This window comes from Mytilus trossulus, chromosome 11 (assembly GCF_036588685.1).
Source record: "Mytilus trossulus isolate FHL-02 chromosome 11, PNRI_Mtr1.1.1.hap1, whole genome shotgun sequence".
NCBI classification, from domain to species: Eukaryota; Metazoa; Mollusca; class Bivalvia; order Mytilida; family Mytilidae; genus Mytilus; species Mytilus trossulus.
The window spans coordinates 65,643,538-65,670,406 of NC_086383.1; the positions used below are offsets into that span (position 1 = coordinate 65,643,538).

The window sequence follows — 26,869 nt, forward strand, 5'->3', positions numbered from 1 at the left end:
AATCAGGAATATGACAGTTGTTTTCCATTCGTTTGATATGTTTGAAATTTGGCATTTGATGAGGGTCTTTCCGATTTGAATTTTGTCATTTGATGAGGGTCTTTCCGATTTGAATTTTGTCATTTGATGAGGGTCTTTCCGATTTGAATTTTGTCATTTGATGAGGGTCTTTCCGATTTGAATTTTGTCATTTGATGAGGGTCTTTCCGATTTGAATTTTCCTCTGAGTTCGATATTATAGTTATTTGACTTTTCATAGATAACAATTAAGCGCCAGTTGATGAAAAACAATAGAAGTTTCTTGTACAAATATACTATAATGATACTATTTATTAAAAATGAAACAGTTGTCCCCTAGCATATGTGTAAACGATTAAACATATTGAACCGATACTTTTAAACGACTACTACAATTACCATAACCTAATAGATTTATAATTAAGTTATAGCACTAAGTTATATTAACGATCTTTAATTAGATATGCACTGGATTGTTCCGTATTGTCAAAGTATTAAATGGCGTGTAATTCGGGTAAGTCGCTCTATACTATGTTTATTAATAACTCAAGACGATATCGTTTCATAAGTAGGATTATTTTCTCTTTTGATTATCACATGTACTGCACAAAATTTACTGTATAATTGATATACCATCAATTGAACATTTACTCTTATAGACTCTGTACATTGTGGAGGCTTCTGTTATTAAACATATTCTGTATTAGTGGTTATTTGACCAATCATGGTTTACTTTTATATACCTTTATAAATCGTAACATGTTTGGAGAGTTGTCTCATTGGCAAATAGTAATCAAAGGTACCAGGATTATGATTTAGTACGTCAGACGCGTGTTTCGTCTACATAAGACTCATCAGTGACGCTCATATCAAAATATTTATTAACACAACTTCTTATATCTATTTAACAAACAAAGTTTGAGGTTAGCCTAAGGCTACTAGTTTTTACAGTTTGTTCTTACATTGTATGTTGGTGTTTTACACCACTGTCGCAGATAAAGGGGAAGGTTTAATGCGTACACACATTTTTAACTCCTCGCCACAATCTGTATGTGCCTGTCCCAAATCAGGAACCGACAGTTAAGTGGTCTAATTTATTTTTCCTCAATTTTCTTGTGACGTTTTCGTTTGAATTGTTTCACATTTTTCAGGCAAGGGATTTTTAATGTCGACTATACGGTATGGAATTTCTTATGTTTGAAGGCCTAAAGATTGTCTATAATTCCTTACACCCACTGCATTTGAATTCTTGTGGATGAGTATCTCCTTGTCAATTTTACCACACCACCTTATTGATATAACACTTGACCAGATGAGAGTTTAAGAAACGGACATTTATCTTCCTTTGCTTTCAAATATTCGGCTTTACACGTTCTTATAACAGTTAATCCAAATAAGTCAACCGGATGCACAAAATGTAACTTATTAGATGGAATTTCTTTTAATGCAGACGACAGAATACATTCAATTCTTTATTTAATTATTAACTTATATGCGTGTATATCAGTTTATTTTTTTTTTAAGAATTTAGGCATGCATATGTAAGAGACAATACTACTCATGCCTATAATATTTACTAAAACAATATCAACAGTGCCGAACAACTACAATATTTGGAAATACTATACCTGTCCTATCGAGAATTTTCGTGGAGTATTAGAAACTCAAAGTAGAAATAGTCAATACTTCAACAATTTGAATTTAACATCAGGGGATTGGCTAGATAACCTTGCACCTGATGGTATACATAATATCCAAAGTTCACCTGAAAGCGAGACCAATCCTAGTGATGCTTCCTCCGATCTAGAAACAGATACATATACTGGAGAAGACGACGTTGAAGTGGACAATGGAAGACCAGAAAATCTTAACCATGAATTAGGGAAGGTCTGTATAACTAGAAAAATGCGACACCCCTCTTATTTAAAAAAAGATAAAGCCCACTGTTTTTCAGAAAACCAGTCAGCCCTTTTGTCGGGTTGTTGTCTCTTTAACAAATTCCTCTTTTCATTTTAATTTTATATAGATTGTTAAAATGTTTTATTCAAACATTACATATTTAAAGATTGAATACTAACATATCTCTTCAATTAGGCGTACACTATGGGCTACAAATGGTTTACTCTGTCTAGTAGTTTGATATTTTCATGATCTTCGTTTTTAAATTAACATACTAGGTGCTTGGAGCATTGGCTTCATGTTGAAGGCCTCATCGTCACTTTGAGATGACGAAGAGCAATACAAGCGCTGTTCTTTTGCTTTGGGTGAATGTTTTTCTTCACACCACTTATTTTTGGTCCTCATTCATATCCACGATAATGTTTTCAGTTCAAATCTTTTCGTGAAAGCTGGATTTATATACTTGAATATATACATCATGCAGACTGTACTGCAGTGGTCACCGGAATTTTGGATACACCAAATCAGACACTTTATATATGAGAAACTGGCTACTAATGCCCTCAATTTTAGAATTAATTCATACATTTTATATTATTCAAATTATCAGTCAATTGTGTGTTCATTAAGGATCACAAGTACTTCAACTTTCATTTGATTGTTTAACATTAACCATTATGCGTAGGAACTATTTTGTTTTACTACTTTTCAGTATTTTCATTTTTGACCGGGGCCGATTAGTTGGTGTTACATCTAACACAGTATTCTAAATTATTTTTGAAAAAATGTGCCTTAGCCGGTGCCTAGGTCTTTTTGCCGTGAGGTGAGAGTTTTTTTTTGCTCTGCCTTGAAGGCTTCATTGTGTCCTTGGGTTTAAGAAAATCAATAAAATCGCATTGCCTTTGCTTTTTGTGTAAGTAAAATTTTGATCTTTTCTTTTTCTTGTGAAATTTGCATAATTGAAAAGCCACAAAGTTGTCGTTTAGTATTTTGTAAAAAAACTTTTTATATACAAGGACATTAGTTCATAAGCATAGTTATTGTTATGCTAAAATAAGTGGTATAGTAGCACAAATATAGGAAAAAATTGTTTTGTAACATCATTTTTCTTGCTAAGATTTGTGAAATAAATAAACAATATTCAAAATGTAATACAAACTTTTATTAGATTTCAGATGAGCGTTATCGACAAGACTTGAGTGACCAATGCCAGTATTCACAAGGTCAAGAATCAACAAGCTTAAAACGCAAAGGTCTAGATGAAGTATTGAAGGAATACTTAAAAGTTTTAGATACCTGGCAGCAAGAAGCTTATAACATTCGAATAGCGCATCATAAGATATGGAAGTACAGCCGCGTCAGTCGTAGAATTAAGCAACACCGAGCCGGAAGCCGGGTGGAATCACAGACGCGTATCCTCTCACCGGGAAAGGATACCAATGTTGATTATATGTTTGAACTCGATGGTATACTAGTAAATTGTGATGACGAATGCAAAGGCATTTACTGGAAACATAGCAGAGATTCTCCAGCATTTGGAACAATTTACGTCGACAAAGAGTACCGCAAACAACTGGAACAAAACCACAGTGATATATTTACTGCCGATACTTTTGAATGGAAGCAAGATGAAAATGCCTTTTTATAATTACCCAGCAAATTCAAGGAAAATGTTGTTAATGCAAGTCATTTTGAGTTTTCAAGAGACAAAAGCGTGTCTATAGCAAGTCCATCAATATCTGGAAAGGGGGCTGTCAATGAATATGACACAGTTCCATGTCTTAGGTTATCAAAATGGCCAAAACTTGCAGACTCATGGAAATCGAGAGGCCCTTATAGCGAAATATACACTTTCAATTCTACATGGAAAGAATCACTTGTGAATGTCGTGCCTTTATTTCTTGTTCCAACTGGCAACCCATTGTCTAGGGATAAACAGGAGCAATTTAGACTTTCTTTTTCAATGGTCGAAATTAAATGTTTTGATCAACTGACGGCTAAAATGAGAACGAATTATGGTATTGCAAAATATGCTTTCAAACAACTGTTCTGTTCAGAAAGTTATGACTTACTAAGCTCATATCATATAAAAACTATTTTCCTTTGGATTGTTGAAGAGCTTAGTATTAATGACTGGGACCATATTTCACCCATAAATTTTGTCAGAACAGTGTTTTCTGAAATGAAAAGTTGTATTCTAAAACAGAGCGTTCGGCATTTTTTTGTAAACGGTTGTAATATATTTCCTTCTCACAAATTTTCCGAAGACAACATTTCATTTTACAACAAAAACTTTGATCGCGATACCGAAATTATTTCACAAGCAGTAACTGATTTGCTCAGAAGTGATCTTGATATTTCATCAGACAGTGGAAGCATGCTGAATGTTGCAAGGTCGCAACTTCGGATGTTAGCCTCGCAAGAAATAATGGACAGCTATATCGGAGGTTACTTGACTCGCTTATTAAGTATGACCACGTTTTCCTTGTTAGAGAATGAGCTTCAAGGCACATTAATGGAAAGTATTGATAACATTAGAACAGTATTCAGCTCTTATGAGGCAGATATACATTTGAAGAAAATAATAAATGCAATCAATATTTTTATTGTAAGTGTACAAACGCGCAATCCAACAATCATAAAATTAATACCGAGTCATCTCAATAGGTTTGATGACTTAACTGAAACAGCACATGTCGCTTTTGAGTTGTATGTAATGAAAAAATACAAAGACGTTGAATCAGTTATTAACAGAAGCGTTGGTTACCAGTTTAGACCGGGTGAAATAGGAGTTTCTATAACGAAATATCACAAAGAGTATGAACTAGACACACCTATACACTTTGTAATAACCGAACTGGAAAAGAGATATGGTAGTTGCCCTCGGTTTTATATCGATCCCTATCTTATGATCACACATTTACAAATTCAAATTAAGCTGAAAGAAAATTGTGAATTCCTTCATTCTGAAACGCTTTCTACTTTTCAGAAACACATGTTGGAGATGGAAGATATTATCAAAAAACTGTCGGCAAGAGTACCATATATTGGTAAATTGTCATATAAATTTGCTGCTGTGTACCTCATACATGGCTATAGAAAACAATTTAAAGAATTTGGTATGAATATACGTTTAAACATTCCAGACAATATTAACCTAGATTCCTTTAACCAAAGAATGTTTGCGAAGAATTTTGATCTCAGATAGCAATTTGATTAATCGTAGGGATAACATTGAGAGTCTAGTTACCAACAGCTATTCGAAATATACAACTGTACAAACGCTCATGTAAAACAAATGTTTATATATGTATTTATTGTAGCCTATCGTATTTTTATGTTCATTCCTTTTTTTAGCCCATTATACTTGATCCCGATAATAATGGAACATAGATATTATGATTTATGTTCATTGAATATCAGTTTGAATTCGTCAATGGAAAAAGTAGAAAAAAGAAAGACAACACAGAGCAAAAAGCGCATGTAGAAAGCAGCCAGACAACAAAAACAATCAGACCATTGATTTTCTCAACTTTATTGTGTACCATTTTGGGGGACTTCATAAACCTACTATACAGTATTGGATGTGCCAAATGTCTTATTCGTATCGTGACATACACAGTTAGAACAAAACTTAAAATTGACACTCTCAATTTTTACCCACCCCATTTCCTTTCCTAACTAATAAATAAGACTTATTATCTTACTTCCTATACATTTCTAGGAATATGAGTGGTTTAAAGCATCCTCGTGGATACCGTGTATATTTGATTTTAGGTTAGTAGGGAGGTGGGTACACGGTTAGTGGTGGGGTTGCGTCCCTTTATATTCCATATAAGGTGACTTGAAGGCAGGGCTTATTTCATACACAGTTAATTGTGGTGTTACTTCCCTTTATAAAAACAACACGGTACTGAGAAAAAAAGGTTTCAACAGGCGAAGAAATTGATGATTAAGATGGAAATAAATTTATAAAACACATTAACAAGTTGTTATTGTTGGCATCTGTTTTTGTAAGATCAATTGAAGTAGCTAGTTTCTTAATGCTAACAGTATCGAAGACTTGCTCATTTTGATAGGTCACTAGTCTAAATTTCACATGTTAAGATAGTCGGTAAGATAAATTCGTTACATAGTATATGGGAACTCGAGCTTCGCTCTCACCCATTGCCATATGAAATTTACTGACCCCATATATACCGTATTAGGTCCCTAGCACACTATGTAACTATTATTAACCAGTTAGTATAATTATAAGCTTAACTGTCCTATCATTATAATAGGTGTCAATACATTATTTTACCCAAAATAGTCACCCCGGTCCATTATGACTTTTACCCGGTCCATTATAACTCATATCCGGTCCATTATTGATTTGTTGCCAGTCCTTTATGAGCACGTGCAATAATGTTGAAAAACCAAAAAAAAAATGGCTGACATCAGTGTCCGCTTCGATTTCAATTTTATGTTTTGAAAAGATCTGTGCAACTTTTCTGTGGAATTACCTACAAGGCCAGGACTGCGTAACTTCTTTTAGCAACATTTTGCGTGCTATATTTAGAACCGGAACTCTATAGACGCAGACGACAGTACAGTATGGCAGGCCTTGTTCCTGCAAAAATATCGGACAGATACGCCAAGAATGGCGAAGACATGCTTGATGTTTTGTCTCATGACATAATGAGGTACGAAATGCTTGCAGAGAAGGAGACGTTCGACGCTCTTACATCCGTCCTGCAAGGGGAACAATCCCATGACAATGTCGAGCTACATGAAATCGAAGTAAACCGCTTGAACAATGACAACAACAACAATGACGAAGGTGATCCGACGGAAACACACGAGCAGCGTGACACAGGAAGCAGTAGATTTAGATCAGTTTCCAATGAGGACACAGACGAATTTCTCAGGAAAAATGTAAATAAAAACACGGACTACAAAACAAGATCAGATGTTAAAACTTTCTACACCTGGGCACAGCAAGTAGGAGAGTTTAGAGAGCTGCAGATGATTCCGTTTAAGGAACTAGATGCTATTTTAGCCCGGTTTTACTTAGGTTAGTTTAAAAGTTTTTTACTTCAACTTAAAGACTCCTAAAAATATGTTACTATGGTAATGATTTTTGATAAAATAGATTTGTACATGCTTTAGCCAGCTTCGTGACGGCTTACGGATAGGAACATGTATACTGAATTTTTTAGTCTGTCCAATATCATTCAGGACATCTTGTTTATATTTTGTAATATCAGTCTGTCCGTCCTATACTAACTTTTGAATTTCAGCTGAAGTTACGCTTGTATGTAGGCTGAATCCTTGCAAACAGCTAGTCAGATCTTCATTGAATTTTGTACACTCATTCAAAATAAGAAAATTAAAATGAAAATTCAATACAAGTTAACAATTTCATAGCACAATTTACCGTGTGAGACATCTGTGTTTTCTTGTTGATATCAATTGATTTTTGTATGATACATGTATATTTTTTGTATTTCATGTAAATTTTGTACATACAGAGTGAGGATACAGGCTGAATGTGGTTAATGTTCACTTTTTTATGTTTCTATTTAAAGGTGTAAGGAACAAAGAGGGACAGGAGTATGAACCAGACACGCTTACAGGATTCCAGAATAGTATTGAGAGACACCTGAAAAACAATAAAGTTGTAGTGGATTTGAAAAGAAATGACGATTTCAGCCATTCAAGAAAGGTGCTCGAGGCCAAAAGAAAGCAATTGAAACAAGAGGGAAAAGGGAATAAAAGAAATAGAGCTGAACCTATAGACACACAGGAAATCCAAAATCTTTATGACAAACAGCTGCTTGGTTCAGGTATCATTAATTTATTTTTACAAATGTACATTTTTGTACATCACAATAGATACTGAATATTGGATTTCAATATTTAAAAAAACATGGTGCTATATCAATTTTGATGAAAGTTTTGGGATATAACAGATTTAGTGTCATACAGGAGACATTGTACTGCATTTGTACAAATAGCATGAATATAGTTTTTGATTTTCCTACAAACATGACAAATGAATGTCAAGATAAATTAGGTTAAAAAATTAAATGGAATGAAGCTAATTAAAAAAATTGTTTTGTTTTTATATCCTGTCACACAAAGTGGCAAGGTATAATGTGATTTCATTTGAGTGTCCGTCTGTCCATCCGTCTGTCCCCCGACGGTTTCCTGATGATAACTTGAGAACAGATTGACCGATTCCAATGAAACTTTGTACTGTTGTTAAGCATGATTAAAAAAACAGGCTAAGCTAAGTTTGATTTTCAGAAAAATCTGTTTACTGGTTTCGGAGTAAGACCATTTAATCTCTGGATAGTGCCCTATTTTTAAATTTATCATTGTTTATTTTCAGCTAATCCCACGTCACTACTAAACACAGTCTGGCTCAACAATGGTGTTTTCTTCGGATTCAGAGGTCGTCAGGAGCATGCATCCCTCCTTCTTGGAGACCTTACTATGAAGCAAGACTCCAATGGGAAAGAATATGTGGAATTTAATGGTTAGTTCATAGCACATGTTGTGCACATATGGTACACAAAATTTTCATTTACATTGCAGTTTATCAGAGGTAATTTTAATAACTTGTTGGGGAATATAATTTTATTCATGTCTGTTTCTCCTTACGCCTGATACAAATTTTCATCTGACATAAGCTTTTACCCACATGTTTACGCTTATTTCGTGCAACTGTCTGTTTGTTTGTGTGTCGTTAACACACAAACCATTAAAGTTTTGTTCAACAACAATAATAAACTGCTATCTATTTAGCATAAAGTGTCATTCCAGTGTCCTAATGATGTTTGATATTGAAAGCATGTGTTTGTTTTTTTAATTTTTCAGAGAGAACAACTAAGACGAGAACTGGCGCCAAGTCTTCTGACTATAGAGCAGTAGCACCTAAAATGTTCGAACAAAAAGAAAACCCAAACTGTCCGATAAAAATGTTAAAATTGTACATCAGCAAAAGACCAGCAGATCTTCAAAATGACCCATCATCCAAGTTTTATTTAAGACCTTTGGACAAACCTAAGGAAGATGTATGGTATTCACATCAATGTATTGGGAAGAACAAATTGGGGACTATGATGAAAACTATGGCCGAGGCCGCACAGTTATATGGCCGTAAAGTCAATCATTCAACCCGTAAAACTTTTGCAACCAGTTTGTTACATTCAGAGCGCCCACCTACTGAAGTTGCCCAGCTAGGCGGATGGAAAGGAATCTCGACACTCACACACTATAATTTTCCGTCTATGAAACAACAAGACCAGGCATCAAATATCATATCAAATGTTGTCATTCCTCCATGTTCCAGCAATCAGAATGAAACGGCACCTGAGAATTCAGATAAGGATACCAGTGACTGTCCTGAATATGATATTCACATTGTTTCCTCTCAAGAAAAAACTCTTGATATTCATTATGACAAGGAAAATGATTCAGAGCTATCTATGTTTGAAAAACCATCTCAGGCTTCTAGCATTGTTAACAATAGTAAAAGTAACATGATTGCGAATAGAAAAGACTGCAGTAATCCATTCAGTATTCTAACAGGCGCTGTTATTAATGGTGGAGTCATAAATCTAAACATATTTTCTGGGAAGAGGAAACGGGATGACTTTTCCAGCTCTCAAGAGTCTTAATAATTATCAGACAAGTTCCTAATTCAATCTGTATTTGTTGTCCTTGTTGAAAAATTTTGTTATCAGTAAATAATTAAGAAAATATACAATTCCATTTTTATTGCCTCAGAACTGGTTAATAAAAGTATTAAGAAATGGGTAATTTGATAATGGACTGGTTATATATCCTCGGTCCGTAATAACGGCCCGCGGATTACTGTAATGGCCCTCGGCGTTGCCTCGGGCCATTACAGCAATCCTTGGGCCGTTATTACAGACCTTGGATATATAACCAGTCCATTATAAAATTACCCATTTATTAATACTATAATAATATTTGTGGTATGTATGTGTTTATTTATGGACGGAGCATCTTCAATAGATATAATCTTCATAAGTGTTAATCATGAAATATAATCTCTTGTTGGTGTAACATAGCAACAAATCAAAATTGAGAGAGGCAATGGGGAATGTGTCAAAGCTACAACAACCCAACCATAGAACAGACAACAGCCGAAGGCCACCAAGGCTCTTTAATGAAGCGAGAAACTCCCGCACCCGTAGGTGTCTTTCAGGTGGCCCCCTTAAAAATATGTATACTAGTACATTGATAATTTTTTACTAAGGGCAAACTACAAACAAAAACACCATAACAATTTTATACGGTGCATTATTCACTGAAAACGATCCTAGAGACCAAAATACATGTTTTTGAAAATCATCAACCTAATAGAAACAGTGACGGGAATATACTTCAGAAAAGTACAAAAAAGTATCAGTAAAGTTTAAAGACCACTCAGCAGAAAATGTTACGTAATGTAATATTTTGCCAGCCAAAACATTTAGCAATTCTAGGACACATATAGTAATCATGGTAACACACATTTGAAAAAAAATAATTTTGGTATCATTTCCAAAAAATAGAATCAGCCAACAAATTTATATAAACTTATGCCTTAAAACATGATTTTGAATGAAAAAAAAACATTGGTCAAGGATGATCGTGTATTGGTGTATCTTTTTCAGACTTGTCAACTAATTGTTCAGAGTTTGCAATGGCAAAGAAATAGGATCTAGTACTAATCAGCCCAGGTTAGTTTGGTTAAGACTGGTTTATTTTTTGGTCATTACAGACTTTTACTGGTTTGTATTGGTTATTTATAACAATACAATTTTGTAAAGGGTTTATTTTCCTTAGCATTTAGTTTTCTATGTCGTGACTTGTGTACTGTTATTTGTCTTTCCGTATAATATGGTTTTCTGACATGGTGTTTATTTTCGATTTTTGAGTTTGATTGTCATGCTTTGTATCGTTTGCCTATATTTTTTTTTATGTAAATCCTAATAATTTTTCTTACATTTTCATCAACTAGTTTGTAATTATATGGACATTAAAACGCCGAACAAATATATTTGGAAAAAAATATACACAGCCGAAATTGAAGAATACTTTTTTTTATGTTTGATTTTGGTTTTAAATCCCAAAGATATATTGTTTCGACGAATAATTTGTGTTTCTCGATCATAATCCAGTGTGCGGACTGTTTATCAAGAATGTTAAGAACATCACGCTTTCGGGAAGTCCATTTGTAACAAATACACTGACGAAATAAAATTTAACAAAACCGAAAAAACTAAGTCCCTCGCAAAATCAAGTTAAAACACATCAAATGAATGGATAACAACTGTCATAGTCCTGAAATGGTACAGACAATTTTTTATGTGGAAAATGGTGTATTCACCCTCTTTTCATAGCTAGCTAAATATTTCATTTTTATGACATTCTCATAAGCTTTCATGCTATTGACAACGGTATGTGTACCGAACAAACAGACATTATAGGTAAACATGTCAAAAATAGGGGTATATCAGTCTGTATTAGTAACCTGCATTTTGAACAGAACGATTTAAATATTAATACAGCAGCTTGTCAATGATGCGTAACATGTGTTATAACATATGTAAGCGAAATTCGAATCTATCGATCACCTACTTTTCGTTTTCATATACAATGGAGGTATTCTGTGTACGACAATGCTTAGACAGGAGCCCCTGGCCTTTGTTACTCTTTTATCATTTTTAATTTTAGTCTCTTGCGTATAATTCGGAGTGACCACTGTACTAGTATACATATTTTTTTATGGAACAGCTGAAGGACGCCTAATGGGTGCGGGAGTTTCTCTCTGCATTAAAGACCCATTGTTGGCCTTCCTGACGTTCCTCTGCTATCTGATCTATTGTCGGTTTGTTGTCTCTTTGACACATTCCCCCTTTCCATTTTCAGTTTTAGTTATAATTTAGAAGATATGTTAGAAAAAAGTGCATTACAAAATATTTTTATTTCTACATAATTACAAAAGCGTAATGATGTCATGAATATGCATTTAATAATATATAAAGTGTAATAACATAATATATTATAATGATGTCACTTGAATAAAAAGTTAAAATTAAAAAAATACATTGACATGGGGATAGTCAGTTGCAATTTCAAAGCTTAAGTTGAATAATATTTGGCCGATGTACATTGTATATTAAGTAGACTTTATCTAGATAAAATAATACAAAATTGAAATTATTAAATTTTCAATGATTTTTTTCCCACTATCAAAAACTTATGATACATATAACATATTTAAAATATCTTTGTTTTATAAAACTATGCTTTCCTTTTATTTTCTGAATAAAGAAGCATATTTTTTTTATCTAAATAATCATGTATAATTTACATGTGAATTTGTCTACTATGAACATTTAGTATATTAATAAGAAAACACTATGGATATAACATGTATAAAGATATGGTAGACGGAACGCGAAATGCTACAGAAAAATAGAACAAATTCTGTTGGATATTGTCTCATTAGCGGGCATTCTTTATCTTTTTGTTATTAACTAAGAAATACACATACGTTTCCATTAAATATTGTATATGAATGTAACGAATATCTACATGATGTAATGTCATGTAGATGGTAATTGCATGGGAAGTTTAGGAAATATGCAAATGTTAATGGATGAAAGGCTGTACAGTAATTTGAAACATCTAATTGTAATTCTTGTGGAATAATTGATGACTTTCGAGAAAATTGAAGAGCATGAATTATCAATGCTTTCAATACTGTATAAATTTTTTAATTTTTCATTTGTTCAAACTCAATGATGCTGTATATATTTTCTCCTTTCTGTATTTCTGCAATGTACAATTCATTTCATGCTAGGTAGCTTAGAAACTGTTTTGTTAACATAAAATAAAGAATAAATCATCAGCCATCCAAATATTGCATCAACATTTAAACTGATATATGACTGAGGTCGTATTTGTACCTTAAGTATTTGATTTTGATTTCTGAGCTAAAGAGATATTTGGATTGTTGAGCAAAACAACTAGCTGCTGATAAATATAAAGCAAATACATATCTCAAAAAACCAGTTTTAGAATGATGTAAAAAATTATGTAGTAGGCTTTTGATATTTTCCATAGGAAAATAAAACAATGTTGGCATTATTTGTTGTTTGAAGTATCCGTTAAAGGATTCATTGATTCTGAAAGACTGATAATATTAGAGGGAATCAGAAAATGCAAAACAATTTATTCCTTGCTTCAATGGATATTTAAATACAGAAGTCAATTTTTCGTTGTTTATGACATTGAATCGTAGAAAAAAGAAGTTATTGTCTGGAATAAAATAATTTGACAATATTGAGTATCTTACGCCACTGCTTGTGGACGTTGCGTCCCAGATGGTATCAGCAGCCCAGAAGTCAACACTTCAGTGTTGACATGAATATTAATAATGTGTTAATTTTTACAAATTTCCTCTTTACAAAACTTTTTTTCGAAAAACCAAGGATTTTCTTATCCCAGGCATATAATACCTTAGCCGTATTTGGCAGAATCTTTTGGAATTTTGGATCGTCATTGCTCTTCCACTTTTTACTTGTTTGGATTAATAAATATTGTGATATGATCGTCACTGATGAGTCTTATGTAAACGAAACGCGCGTCTGGCGTACTAAATTATAATCCTAGTACCTTTGATAAATATTTACACTGTACTGAAGCCTTTGTAGACATGCCATAAAACATGGTCTAATATTATTCGGTCTCCATTGATATGATTCTGTTTCTTCTGAAATCCAAAACGTCATTGTTCTTAAGAAATATGAACACAATATACCTTTCAAGTCTTCATGTCTCTCTACTATTTCCTTCAGTAAGATTTTTAACATAGCATTACATAAAAACTGTGTATGACTGAACGAGAATATAAGAAATTTTTCTGCTGCAGAAAATGAAATTTGCCATTCAACATGTTCATTAGGAGACCCTTTTCATCCAATAGGAATAAATAACACACCACAAGATATTATATTGGAAATAAGATCATGGAAAGGCCATGTTGTGCGTGGTCATCCAGCTGTCACATTTAAGGTAATTTGACAGCTTTTGTTTTTATTACTCTATAGTAGCTCTAATGTCAATATTTACAAAATTAAAAAAAAAAAACTACTGGCTTATGGACATCTCAGGTATATTACTAAATAGATTTAGAATAGTTTGTCTCTCTTATTCAGGGTTAAGAAATGTAACCACGTTATATCTTCTATTTGACTTGGGAATAATCTACCTAAGGAATTGCTTTTAATATATCACACAACAATCTCATTGTTGTTAAAGATACATCTTGATAACAATGAGTTAATGATATAGTTACACGTCAATCAGTGGTGTTGATGAGTAAGGGATGAAAAAAGATATGCACAACACTTTTCCATCTGGATTGGTCGTGTCGACTACATATATTTTGAGGGACCCGTATATGTTATGGCAGTTCCAAAGCAATTGATTTATATGCACATTTTCGATTACACTTATTCATGTTATTTGTTTCTGTCTGACGATAAAAAAATATTGTTACAATGTGCACGGATAGCCTTTTAAATAAACTAGCAATGAATTTGACATTATTGCAGCGGACAACGCATTTTATTTATCACAAATCGACACTCTTATGAAGTTGTGAAGTAGTGATTTTCTTATGTGGAAAATCTTTTAGGAATGGTAATGAATGTTTTTGCAGAAACATATGGAAAAAATAAAAAGAATAAAAATTACTAAATGAAATAGACATTGACTTATTACAGTCCATTTGGTCAAAGTGGGGAAACTGGTATTTCTCCTGGCAGAAGTAAGCACTACTGGCACAGGGCCTTACATGCTATATAGCGCCTTTCCCCAAAAACATAAATATAAACAGGAAACAACTTTGAATATTTAATCCTGGTATCTATGATGAGTTTCTTGACAGAAGAAATGATATAAAAGATTGACAATCTTAATGTATGAGGGTTTTTACCTAAACCTGATAGCCTTATATGACACAGATTGCTTGAGCTTTGTACAACAGATAATACTGGTCACTCTTCAAGTCGAGAGATTATGCTATTTTTTTTAAAAGATAAATGTATGTTTATCAATGAAAACACATGTATTTGAAATCACCTTGACGGTATCAGAAGACAATATAGAATTTTGTTGCAAAAAAGGTTCAGCTTACTTTCAATTTGCGACACGAAAATCGTTTTAATTTATGTAAAATTGTCATTTTTTTCGCAAGACACAAATAATTCAGAAGCAAAACTGAGGTAATGGAAGGTAAGCTATTGATTTCATACTTCTCTTTAAAAATTGTATTCTATAAATGTAAAGCAGAGAAACATCGTCAATTTGAATTTGAATATAAATAAATATAATTTCGTTAAGATAATATACTTATGAAATGAACCCACATTGAACCTTGGAGTTATTGAACATAATGACAACTAGGAGAAAAGTGGTTATAGATTTAGCTTTATTTTTTAAATACCGAAAGTTGAAACAATTTAATATTCAATGTAAGAGGAACAAAATATGAAGAAATAAAAATTTGACTTTTAAAAATGCTTGCTTACATTTGATATTTTTTAGTGCATTAATCATGGTTTGCAACAGAGAAAATCCAACAAGGTGGCCCGTATTTTTAATCGTATGAATGTTTTCAACCATGAATCCGTGCATGTAGCTTGTACTCTACTCTGAAATGCCCAAAATGTTGATCTGTTGGAAACCTTTCATTTCTTAAAATGAGATATATTTTTCTCTCTATTTAATAGTACATTCTGTAAAAGAAAAAAATTACGAGACTTAAAAAATTAACAATCAATATATATAACATGAGTTAGTTTTCACTAGTTTGTTTGTGATCGGTTTTATAATATATACATGATATATACAGGGAAGGAATCGGCATAAATTTACACACCAAGTGTCATATTCTGCTGGGAGACAGTGTTTAAGGTTAAGAAGCAATATTGCAATTTAAATGTATATATCCTTCATACATGACTCGCATCGAACTTCTCCCATTAACTCTACAATTGAAACAGGAATAGAGTATCTGTTCTTACGAAAGCAAGTCATTTCGTACCTAGACTATTTCGTACCCGAATTTGCCATTTCGTACCAAACATTTACCATTTCGTACCCACGATCATATTTCGTACCCTATGGGCCAAATGCATCTACCATTTCGTACCTCATGGACTTAATACATGTAAGCTATTTCGTATGCTATTTTTGTCAAGTTTTTCATTATTTTAATGGTGTTTTTTTTTTTTAAATATATCATATTATATAAGATAATGCATCTAGACGGAACAATTTTATAAAGACCGATTATTGGATGGATTAAGCAGCTCTTGGACACCTTAATAGTTATAATTTGATTTTTGTGGCAGGATTTTTACTGGAATTATGTGCAAAGTGCCTAGACTTTCCTTGTATGATAAATGATAATCAATGGGCATTCAAATGTTTAAAACAAATAATAGAGCAGAAGATCATATGTGTTTATCTTATGTTTTTAACTCAAGTTTTTATGCATAATTGTTTGCCATTTTGGCATAAAATGATTGTTTTATTAGTGCTTTCTGCTTATATTGCTTTGTATACCAGTATGTATAACAACAGTACAATAAAATATTCATAAAGTCTGTTTGTTTTTTTGATTATTCATGATTGAGTAAATGTTTATTAAAGGCATGTGGCGTATACGTCTATGAAACAGTTTTTACTAAGATACGTAGCATATAAAAATGAAATGGCATACATAATAATTTCCAATGAGGTACGAAATGGCATACATATAAATCTTCCATGAGGTACGAAATGGCATACATATAAATCTTCCATGAGGTACGAAATGGCATACATATAACTCTTCCATGAGGTACGAAATGGCATACATATAAATCTTCCATGAGGTAAGAAATGGCATACATATAAATCTTCCATGAGGTACGAAATGGCATACATATAAATCTTCCATGAGGTACGAAATGGCATACATATAAATCTTCCATGAGGTACGAAATGGCATACATATAAATCTTCCATGAGGTATACAAAATGGCAAACATATATTCTTCCATGAGTTACAAAATGGTATAACATATAAATCTACCATGAGGTAAGAAATGGCATGCATGTTAATATTCCATGAGGTACTAAATAGTCAAGGTACGAAATGGTCAGGCTACGAAACGGGGGAGGGGGGGCAGGGGGATACGAAATGGTTAGGGTACAAAATGACTATTATTAGTTCTTACACGGCGACAATTCTGGAATTCATAAAGTGTGCACATGTACTTTTTTTACTTTGTAAAGGGTTTTTCGAGTTTTCATTTGTATTTCTATTTCTTTTCTCACGATATATGTAATTTATTTTGATAAAATACAAAATAAGATAATAACTGCGTTATTCAAAAAGATTTAAACGCATGTTCTTTGCAAAAGATATACACAGGAATATTTTTTATCACAAGAGTGCGTTGTACGTATAAATATCATGTGTATAATTTAACAAAGGAACAATAATTTAACCTTCACTTTATCACGTTTTTATTAGATTCGCGCGTGACATACGCTGGCTCATGGAAGAATTTCATCACATACAGTAAAAATTGTTCCGGAAATCTTACATTTTTCTTTTTGATTGACCAATTTATATTTACGTGATTCGACATTATGCACATCTTTCAACATATACTATTTTTTTTCTTTTGAAATAAGAAGACAACAAAATGGTATCCATGCACGAATATATAATTATCAAATATGTTACAGCCATTCGTTTCATAAAAATGAGAAGTAGGCAGGGAGTAATATCACAAATGTGAATTTAAGCATAGGTGAAAGTGTGGAATTCCTCATCACCAAATCAGGTGTCAGTTCAAATCCATTTATCGAAGATTCGATATTGAATCAATTAAAATAGAGGAACAATATAATACATTATGATAAATCGTCAATCTCAACACGCAACGGAAACTTTTTTCTGTATATTAAATTAACGTAGGTCAGAATATGTACAATTGTTTGTGCTTTTTTTAAAATTTCTTGATCGGTCTGATAAATCCTTTCTCCTTACTAGTGATATATCTGTTCACTGCAAATAATTGGTCGAAAATAATTTTGACGTTTAAAGCTTTGTTTCTTCTGTAGTTCCTATTTTGACGTTATGATGAAGTCACATGAAAAAGAGGAACTATCTGCAACTCTTTAAAAGGAAAAAAAATATAAATGTAAATATCTGACCACTATAATTCGTGTATTACAATATATCTCCGCTCTCAACAGTTAAGTTATAATTATCTACAAAGCCCGAAAAACCTCGATTAATGTATTTCATTTCACAGAGTCGTATTTTATATCGCTAACTCACAATGAAACGCAATAATAGTTAGGTATACCCTTTATCGCTATATTTTCGCCATTACTGGATATCACACATGTTCCCGTAACATTTTGAAATAATAAAACAAAATATCTGACGCCACAATGGAAAAGTGATTGTTGTATGACGTCAAAATTTCAACTGGCCGAGTCAGCCAGGAATAGCGATAAGGTGTATTCCTGATAAATCGAATAACTAATACTCTGATTTCAGACGAACAGCCTTGTTTGTTTAACTCTGTATAATCGTTCCATGAGCAGTGTGTACTATCATTAATGCATGATTATAAAATAAACAAAAGTATAGTAACGTGGAGCACTGGTTTCAGTCAACAATTTCAATATAATAATAAAATCAATATGTGAACCAAGAACTCAATGTAATTTATAGACATATCGCTTTCGCTGAATTTTCACTTGGTGAAGGGCATGGTACATACATTTTTAAGTGCATTGCAATAATATGCTATTGTTAACGATTAGCAAACCGACCGTGCGAAGTATGTATATCCAGCCAAGGTCGTTAAACACTTCCAGTTGTTGATAACGATTTTAAAATTTTGTGCATGGTACATTTTGTCTAAATCAAATATTGTTTTCCAGAAAACAATAAGTTGTTGGCACAAGAGACTAACTATTTATCAGGCAGTGAATTAGTGCCTTCTGGATTACCTTACAGGCGCCTCCACTGTGAGGACTATATATCCGTTAACCAATCCAGAGCACCTTTACAAGTACAGCAACGTACACACAATAATAGCCGACTGTATTGTGCAGCTGAGGTTCAATTTGTACCAATTGGAATTTCGTACAACTACCAGTCAACAGAACCCTATGATAGAAGGACCTGCAGCATTCCTCTTCTGCCGATACAACAAGAAAAACAGGGCATACAAGAAATAACAAAGACATAGACAAGCGAGGTGAATCAGATTATCTAGTTTACTTGTATTATAATTTGATTTACAGATATTTAATTGAAGTAAAGGAAATGAAGGACTGAACACTCTCATGATTATGAAGTATGTATGATAATTTGTTCTCGGGAATGCACGAATATGTATTAAATAAAAAATGCTTAACTTTATTTTTTATTTAACAATTTTGCTAAACTAATGGGAACTTTAAGTTCATATTTAAGTTTCTGATCTGCATCTTATTTCTTGGTCATGTTTTCATGTTTTAACTGTTGTATTGGGTCACATCATTGGACATGGAAAAACACCAGAAAGAAAACCAATAGTATCAAACAAATAAAATTAGCTTGTACAAACACACAATTAAAAAGCATTCGGTATAGGATGACAACATGAACTAGGGGTGATCTTATATGCTACGAAAAGGTAAAATACACGTATCAAAGAGATACAGATATCAAGTCGATTGTTCAACTTTTAATAATATACATGTTTTTTTTACTTTAAAGATGATAAAAAGGTTAAAACAATATTCGGAACGCGTTAGGATAGATAGAATAAGATCTTATGTATTCTGTTTTTAGTATCTGATGGTCTATGGATCAGTAGGGGGTAGTAAATTTCAAAGGGGTTCATGACGTCACGTCTACTGCCTGTGTTTAAGACCCATTGGCCATTTTGGCTTATTTCTACTCTTTTGTCGGGTTGTTGTCTCTTTGACACATCCAAGAATTAAATCCTCAATTTTATTATGTTGTTGTTTCAAACACATATTCGTATAAAACACCAAAAAAGCTACTGTTATATCATATAATTCACACCAGTATAGCTATGATCAGAGCTGTTTGACACACCCATATCGTAAACTTATCAATAGTGGTCCTCAAAGATAACAATAAGATAGGAATGAAATACAAGTTGCTTAATTAGAATAGTTACACATCTTAACTATCTAATTAGTTATCAAAAGTACCAGGATAAGTGATTAACAAACATTGTCCGTAATATATATATAACAATACGATAGGGTCAAAATACATGCAGTTAGGTTATCAAACTTTTTAAGTGGTGTAAACGGGACAATCTGATAAAAGAAATCTCTTGATTCTTGTTTTAGAAATGTATGAATGTGGTAGATAAGATAATATCACCTTTTGAAAACAATTAAGAAGTGAATAATAGAGTACATAATACATCTATTTCTAGAATAAAAAATAAACTTTAAGAACTTTCAAAGCGGTTTTTGTTTGTACCGGCCGACACAGCAGCCAACAAAGTGGTATGCCGTAAATTCTCCACGGACGTTCTTGAGAGAATGAAATTATAAATTCCTCTACATTTAAGTCCATCCGCTCCACAGAGAGTCATATATTAAACTATCATATCACAACCACATTAAAGCTTAATGCTTCATCTGAATATTTGAAGGTCCCTATTATGTATTGGCTACCTAAACTACACAAAAAAAAATCCTTTAAATATCGTTTCATTCGGCCTCTAGTAGGTGTTCTACAACTAATCTTTCAGTGCTTTTAACAAGTTCGTTAGCTACTATTAAAGTCATAAGAAACGAGTGACCGGTGAAAAATTATGTTCTTCCAATTCTTGAACCAATGCATACACACATCATAAACTTAGTCTTCTGTGCACGAATTTGTCATTTTTTTCTTGTAAATTTCGTATAATCGTCAATTTTTTTTTCAATCGGTCAGTGTTGTTGTGAAAATATGGCAGGTAATTAAAGTTCGTGTTTTGAAGCCGAAGTTTAACGATGGTCACCTGTTTGTCAACAATCGACAAAAAATAAACAAAAATGCATGGAAAAAGAGCACGTGTTTAACATGTGTATTCAGATAATAGTTTATTTTAAGGACATCCATGCGTATTGTGATCACCGAAGTTTTACGAGATGGGTTACACTGAGGTCACTTTGCATACGGAAAATATGTCGGGGGAATTGGTTGCTGGAAGCAAGCAATTAAAATAAAGTAAACTTCTTCTAAAAATGAATAAATTAAAGAATTTTCTTCAGAAAAAAGTATATGTACATAAGTTTTATAATGAAAACTATCCATTGAGTTATAAAAATCATTTGCATTATTTTTTTTGATTTGAGGTTTCTTATGACTTTAAAGAGCTTATCATTAACTATTGGAATAAAATATATGAACATAGTTTATATACCTATATGGAGTTATTTTCTTTCAGCGTGTCAGGTCATTCTTTTTCAGAATCAACCCGGACGATACCATGTTTCAATGATATATGCTCCAAGGCATAAAATAATGACCTGTGTAAGGTCATTATTTTCCTTTATAAACAAGCAATCTATGATTTACTTCAAAACTTTATTCGGCTTATAGTTTTTTTGCTCACCTGGCCTAAAAGGCCAAGTGAGCTTTTCCCATCACTTGGCGTCCGGCGTCCGGTGTCCGTCGTCCTTCGTCGTCGTCGTCGTCGTCCTGCGTTCGTCGTCGTTAACTTTTACAAAAATCTTCTCCTCTAAAACTACTGGGCCAAATTTAAACCAAACTTAAGCTTGGCCACAATCATCATTGATGTATCTAGTTTAAAGTTAGTGTTTTTTTACCCGGCCAAGCATCCAGGATGGCCGCCATGGCTAAAGATAGAACATAGGGGTAAAATGCAGTTTTTGGCTTATAACTCAAAAAACAAAGCATTCAGAGCAAATCTGACATGATGTTAAATTGTTTATCAGGTCAAGATCTATCTGCCCTGAAATTTTCAGATGAATCAGACAACTTATTGTTGGATTGCTGCCCCTAAATTGGTAATTTTTAAGGAAAATTTACTGTTTTTGGTAATTATCTTGAATATTATTATAGATGGAGATAAACTGTAAACAGCAATAATGTTCAGCAAAGTAAGACTTACAAATAAGTCAACATGACCAAAATGGTCAGTTGACCCCTTTAGGAGTTATTGCCCTTTATAGTCAATTTTTAACCATTTTTCGTAAATCTCCATGATCTTTTACAAAATTCTTCTCCTCTGAAAATACCGGGAAAATACCGGGCCAAATAAATCCAAACTTGGCCACAATCATCATTGATGTATCTAGTTTGAGGATTTGTATTTTTTTACCCTGCCAATCATCTAAGATGGCCGCTATGGCTAAAAATAGAACATAGGGGTAAAGTGCAGTCTTTGGCTTATAACTCAAAAACCAAAGCATTTAGAGCAAATCTGACATGGGGGTAAAATTGTTTATCAGGTCAAGATCTATCTGCCCTACAATTTTCAGATGAATCAGACAAACCATTGTTGGGTTGCTGCCCCTAAATTGGTATTTTAAGGAAATTTCACTGTTTTTGGTTTTTATCTTAAATGTTATTATAGATGGAGATAAACTGTAAACAGCAATAATGTTCAGCAAATTAAAGTAAGATTTACAAATAAGTCAACATGACCAAAATGGTCAATTGACCCCCTAAGAAGTTATTGTCCTTTATAATCAATTTTTAACAATTTTCATAAAATTTGTAAATTTTTACTAACATTTTCCACTGAAACTACACCGACAAGCTCATTATAGATAGAGATAATTGTAAGCAGCAAGAATGTTCAGTAAAGTAAGATGTACAAACACATCACAATCACCTTAACACAATTTTGTCATGAACTGCCTGCTTCCTTTGTTTAATTCACATATACCAAGGTGAGCGACACAGGCTCTTTAGAGCCTCTAGTTTTATGCCGATTTGGAAATTTATATTTGAAAGTTCAATCGATGATAGGTGTAAAAGAAACCGTCATTGTAGTCCTGCATTTTAATTTTAGAAAAAATATAACGTGAAGTTTTGTTGCTTTATCGCTACAATAAAGAAACATTATCATATATGTCAGATGAATTTTAATGTAGACTGTCATCAAATAAATCCACATTTAACATATTCGTGTGTAAGATTTTGAAAATCTTATTGAGTCAAACTGAATAGGTTGATTGAATTTTGGTTGCTTGCTTAACGTCCAGTGGCAAATATTTCATGCATGTTCAAAACGATACACACTGACTAGGAAATCATACTGTGACCTACATGTATTTATATTCGTCTTCATATCAGTTCTTAACTTTTAACTCTATCTAATGATCAACTAATAAGATAATGTTATATTCTATTGAATAACATAAACGTAACTCAAGGAAGGGTCGGGTGCTGGGTATATAATTATATCCTGATTATCTTTTAATAAAATTTATTGCTATTTAAAAGACAATCTTTCTGAATTTGTCATTCGATTCAAGTTAAATTGAGATAAAAATAACCACTTTTCCGCGATAGAAATAGCATAACAAATAGAAAAAAAAACATACCCCTCCCCCTTTTCCAAAAGCTAAATGGTATAATAAATAACTTACAATATGTCTTGTATTTGTCATACACCATTATCGGATGATAACAATACATTTGTTTATTACTTCATGCAGTTACAGTAATATTTTTATTGTGTATGGATAACATTTTTCAAAAGGTTTATATCTAAATTATTTAGTGAATTTTATTTCACATTTTAAATGAGCCGCAGGGCGTATTAAAACTTTAAAGCATTAGAAAGGAATATCCAACTTTAGTGTTGTCGGTAAAAAAGAACTTTTACAAATTATTATAAAATTAATATTTTTTACGGTATATAAGTCAGATAATGCATATTTTAAAAGGTTTTTCTTGTCGTAGAACACACCTCGGAGTATCAATATTGTTCAAAGAAAGACCTCCCTCCGGTCGGTCTTTCATTTGATCAATCCTGACACCCCTCGGTGTGTTCTACGACAAGAAAAACCTTAAAATATGCATTATCTATAACGGAATAAACTATTTTTGGGTTGTAAATTAATCTTGGGATGTTTTAGATAGATTAAGTGCTTTTGATGTTCCTTTTTATTCTGTTGGCAGATTTCATTTTTCTACTCTTTACACTACACTTCCACACTATCTTATCAAACACAAGTGTTCCTATTTAATTAAATGATCGTTTACGTTCTTTCACTAAACAATTAAAAATTTGGTGACTATGTGGAACGCATCTATCCCATCGAATTGGAGATAACGGATACTACAGATACAGTTAAGTCGGCTTCATATCTTGACTTACATCTAGAAATTGACAATGAGGGTCGGTTGAAAACAAAACTTTACGACAAAAGAGATGATTTCAGCTTTCCAATTGTGAACTTTCCATTTCTAAGTAGCAACATTCCAGCAGCACCTGCATACGGGGTATATATCTCCCAATTGATACGATATTCCCGTGCTTGCATTTCCTATCATGATTTTCTTGATAGAGGGTTACTGCTCACAAGGAAGCTATTAAACCAAAAGTTCCGAATGGTGAAGTTGAAATCATACCTTCGTAAATTTTACGGACGCAATAACCGTTTCACAAATGATATCGGATATGTTCCTTACGTCGTAACTACAATCTCCGTCCCTTTCCTGATAGGGACCTACCGAATTTGACTATTTATCGGATTTGTAATCACATAAGCAACACGACGGGTGCCACATGTGGAGCATAATCTGCTTAACCTTCCGGAGCACATGAGATCACCCCTAGTTTTTGGTGGGGTTCGTGTTGTTTATTCTTTAGTTTTCAATGTTGTGTCATGTGTACTATTGTTTTTCTGTTTGTCTTTTTCATTTTTAGCCATGGCGTTGTCAGTTTGTTTTAGATTTACGAGTTTGACTGTCCCCTTGGTATCTTTTGTCCCTCTTTTGTAACTCTGAATGCAAAGATATTTGCTGCAACTCATTTAAAGCTCTAATGAGAGAGGTAATATGCCACATAGACTTACTGGTGCGGGAATTTCATTGAAGACCTGTTGGTGACCTTCTGCTGTTGTGTTTTGTTCTATTGTCGAGTTGTTGTCTCTTTGACACATGCCCCATTTCCATCCTCAATTTTATTACTGAAGGTGTGATGAGATGATTGAAGCTGTTTATTTTCTGCTTGAATATATTTATGTTCGTTTCTGCAAAAAAGTTCATCGGCAGGTTGTAGGTACATGTATCACTGTATGTGTTACTGGTAAATTTTTAAACCAGTGATATGGTTACCATCAATTACATAAAACCTTTACTTAATTTTTCTATCGATATAAAGATTTTGTTTTGAAGTTTGAATGTTGTTAACCATACCCGGAAATTTAGAAATGATCCTTGTAAACTTAACGCTCCTTTAAATAAGCTTATTCTAAAATGTTACCAATTCAACACTGTAATAAGACCATTTAATGTTGTTTTTATTGGTTTAAATTTTGATTTTCTTATCAGTAAATTAAAAGCAAAATAAATATAACTGGCATGTTTGTATATACATATACACATTCATGGATTTACATCTGTATCTTGGCATTACACAATGTCATGTTTTCTCTGACTGTGAGCGTTTTTACACTAAATGAATTGGAAGTTGAATGTTTACGGATTGATAATTTAGTCTAAGATGAATGAATTTCTTAAAAGTCGTTAGTGGCTTTAAACTAGCGGTTAGATGACCGTGAGTACTCACATATTCATAATGTCGTTTTGTTCCTGGGATATTCAAGTATCCGGCCACGTGCACTTGTATTTTTGTCCATCTGCCTTTTTTAACTGGTTGTTTGTAGTTCGTTCTTATGTTGTACTGACATATCACTGTCCCATGTAAGGGGAGAGTGGGCATCCCGCTAACATGTTTAACCCCGCCACATTATGTATGCTTGTGCCTGTACCAAGTCGGGAGCTTGTAATTCAGTGTTTGTCGTTTGTTTTTGTGTTATATAATTTTTTTTCATTCATTTGTTTTTTTTATAAATAAGGCTGTTAGTTTTCTCGTTTGATTGTATCACATTGCCATTTCAGGGCCTTTTATAGCTAACTATCTGGTATTGTTGAATGCCGTACGATGACCTATAGTTGATAATGTCTGTGTCGTTCTGGTCTCTTGTAGACAGTTGTCTCATTTTACAATCATACCACTTTTTTTTTAAATTTTAAAACCTGTGTAAAGACGGCATTCACAATAACTTCTTCGTGGCTTCTTTTCTTTTCGAATACATTAAGAATTTGTTTAGTTTCATATTAGTACTACTACTGGGTCAAATCCTTGCTTGTTTTTAAACTGTTTGTTCTTCCAGAATTTGGGTAAAAGAAATGGAAATTAAGCTATGAATAAAAGTGTTTTATAAAGTTGGTGTATTCACCATTTTGAAATCATTACAAACTAAAAACTACGTTGGTAAAACTTAGTTAAGTACAATGTGATATTGTAAAGATTGTTCACGCATCATTGTAAATAAGAAGGCAATTTGATACGACTGTCAAACAAGTGAGAGGTTTAGCGCTATAAAACTAGGTTCAATCCACCATTTTCTACATTTTCCACAATGCCTTTCAACATTAAAATGGTAACATACGCTATAAATTTATTCCTTTGGGATTTCATAAGGCATATTTCGTTAATAGTGACAAACAAAAGGTAAAACATGCTACATAGAAGGACAAGTGGTCAGTAGGCTGGAGTTTCTTATCGACATATATTTGTTGAGTTTGGAGGTAGACTTTTCCAACAAATTGTCGGCATTTCTATGGGAACAAGCTGTGCGCCTCTTC

At 32.9% G+C, this 26,869-nt stretch overlaps 2 protein-coding genes across 3 annotated transcripts in view; one reads left to right on the plus strand and one right to left on the minus strand.

The window, feature by feature from the left end:
- The window catches only part of LOC134691429 (biogenesis of lysosome-related organelles complex 1 subunit 5-like), a 280,858-nt gene that overhangs the window by 14,265 nt on the left and 239,724 nt on the right, over nucleotides 1-26,869 (minus strand). The window lies entirely within an intron of this gene.
- LOC134691423 (uncharacterized) lies at nucleotides 6,452-9,892 on the plus strand. The gene is made up of 4 exons (XM_063551946.1): nucleotides 6,452-6,973; nucleotides 7,488-7,745; nucleotides 8,294-8,440; nucleotides 8,782-9,892. Exons 1-4 carry the CDS (start codon nucleotides 6,514-6,516, stop codon nucleotides 9,582-9,584), a joined length of 1,668 nt encoding a protein of 555 aa, XP_063408016.1. The 5' UTR covers nucleotides 6,452-6,513; the 3' UTR covers nucleotides 9,585-9,892.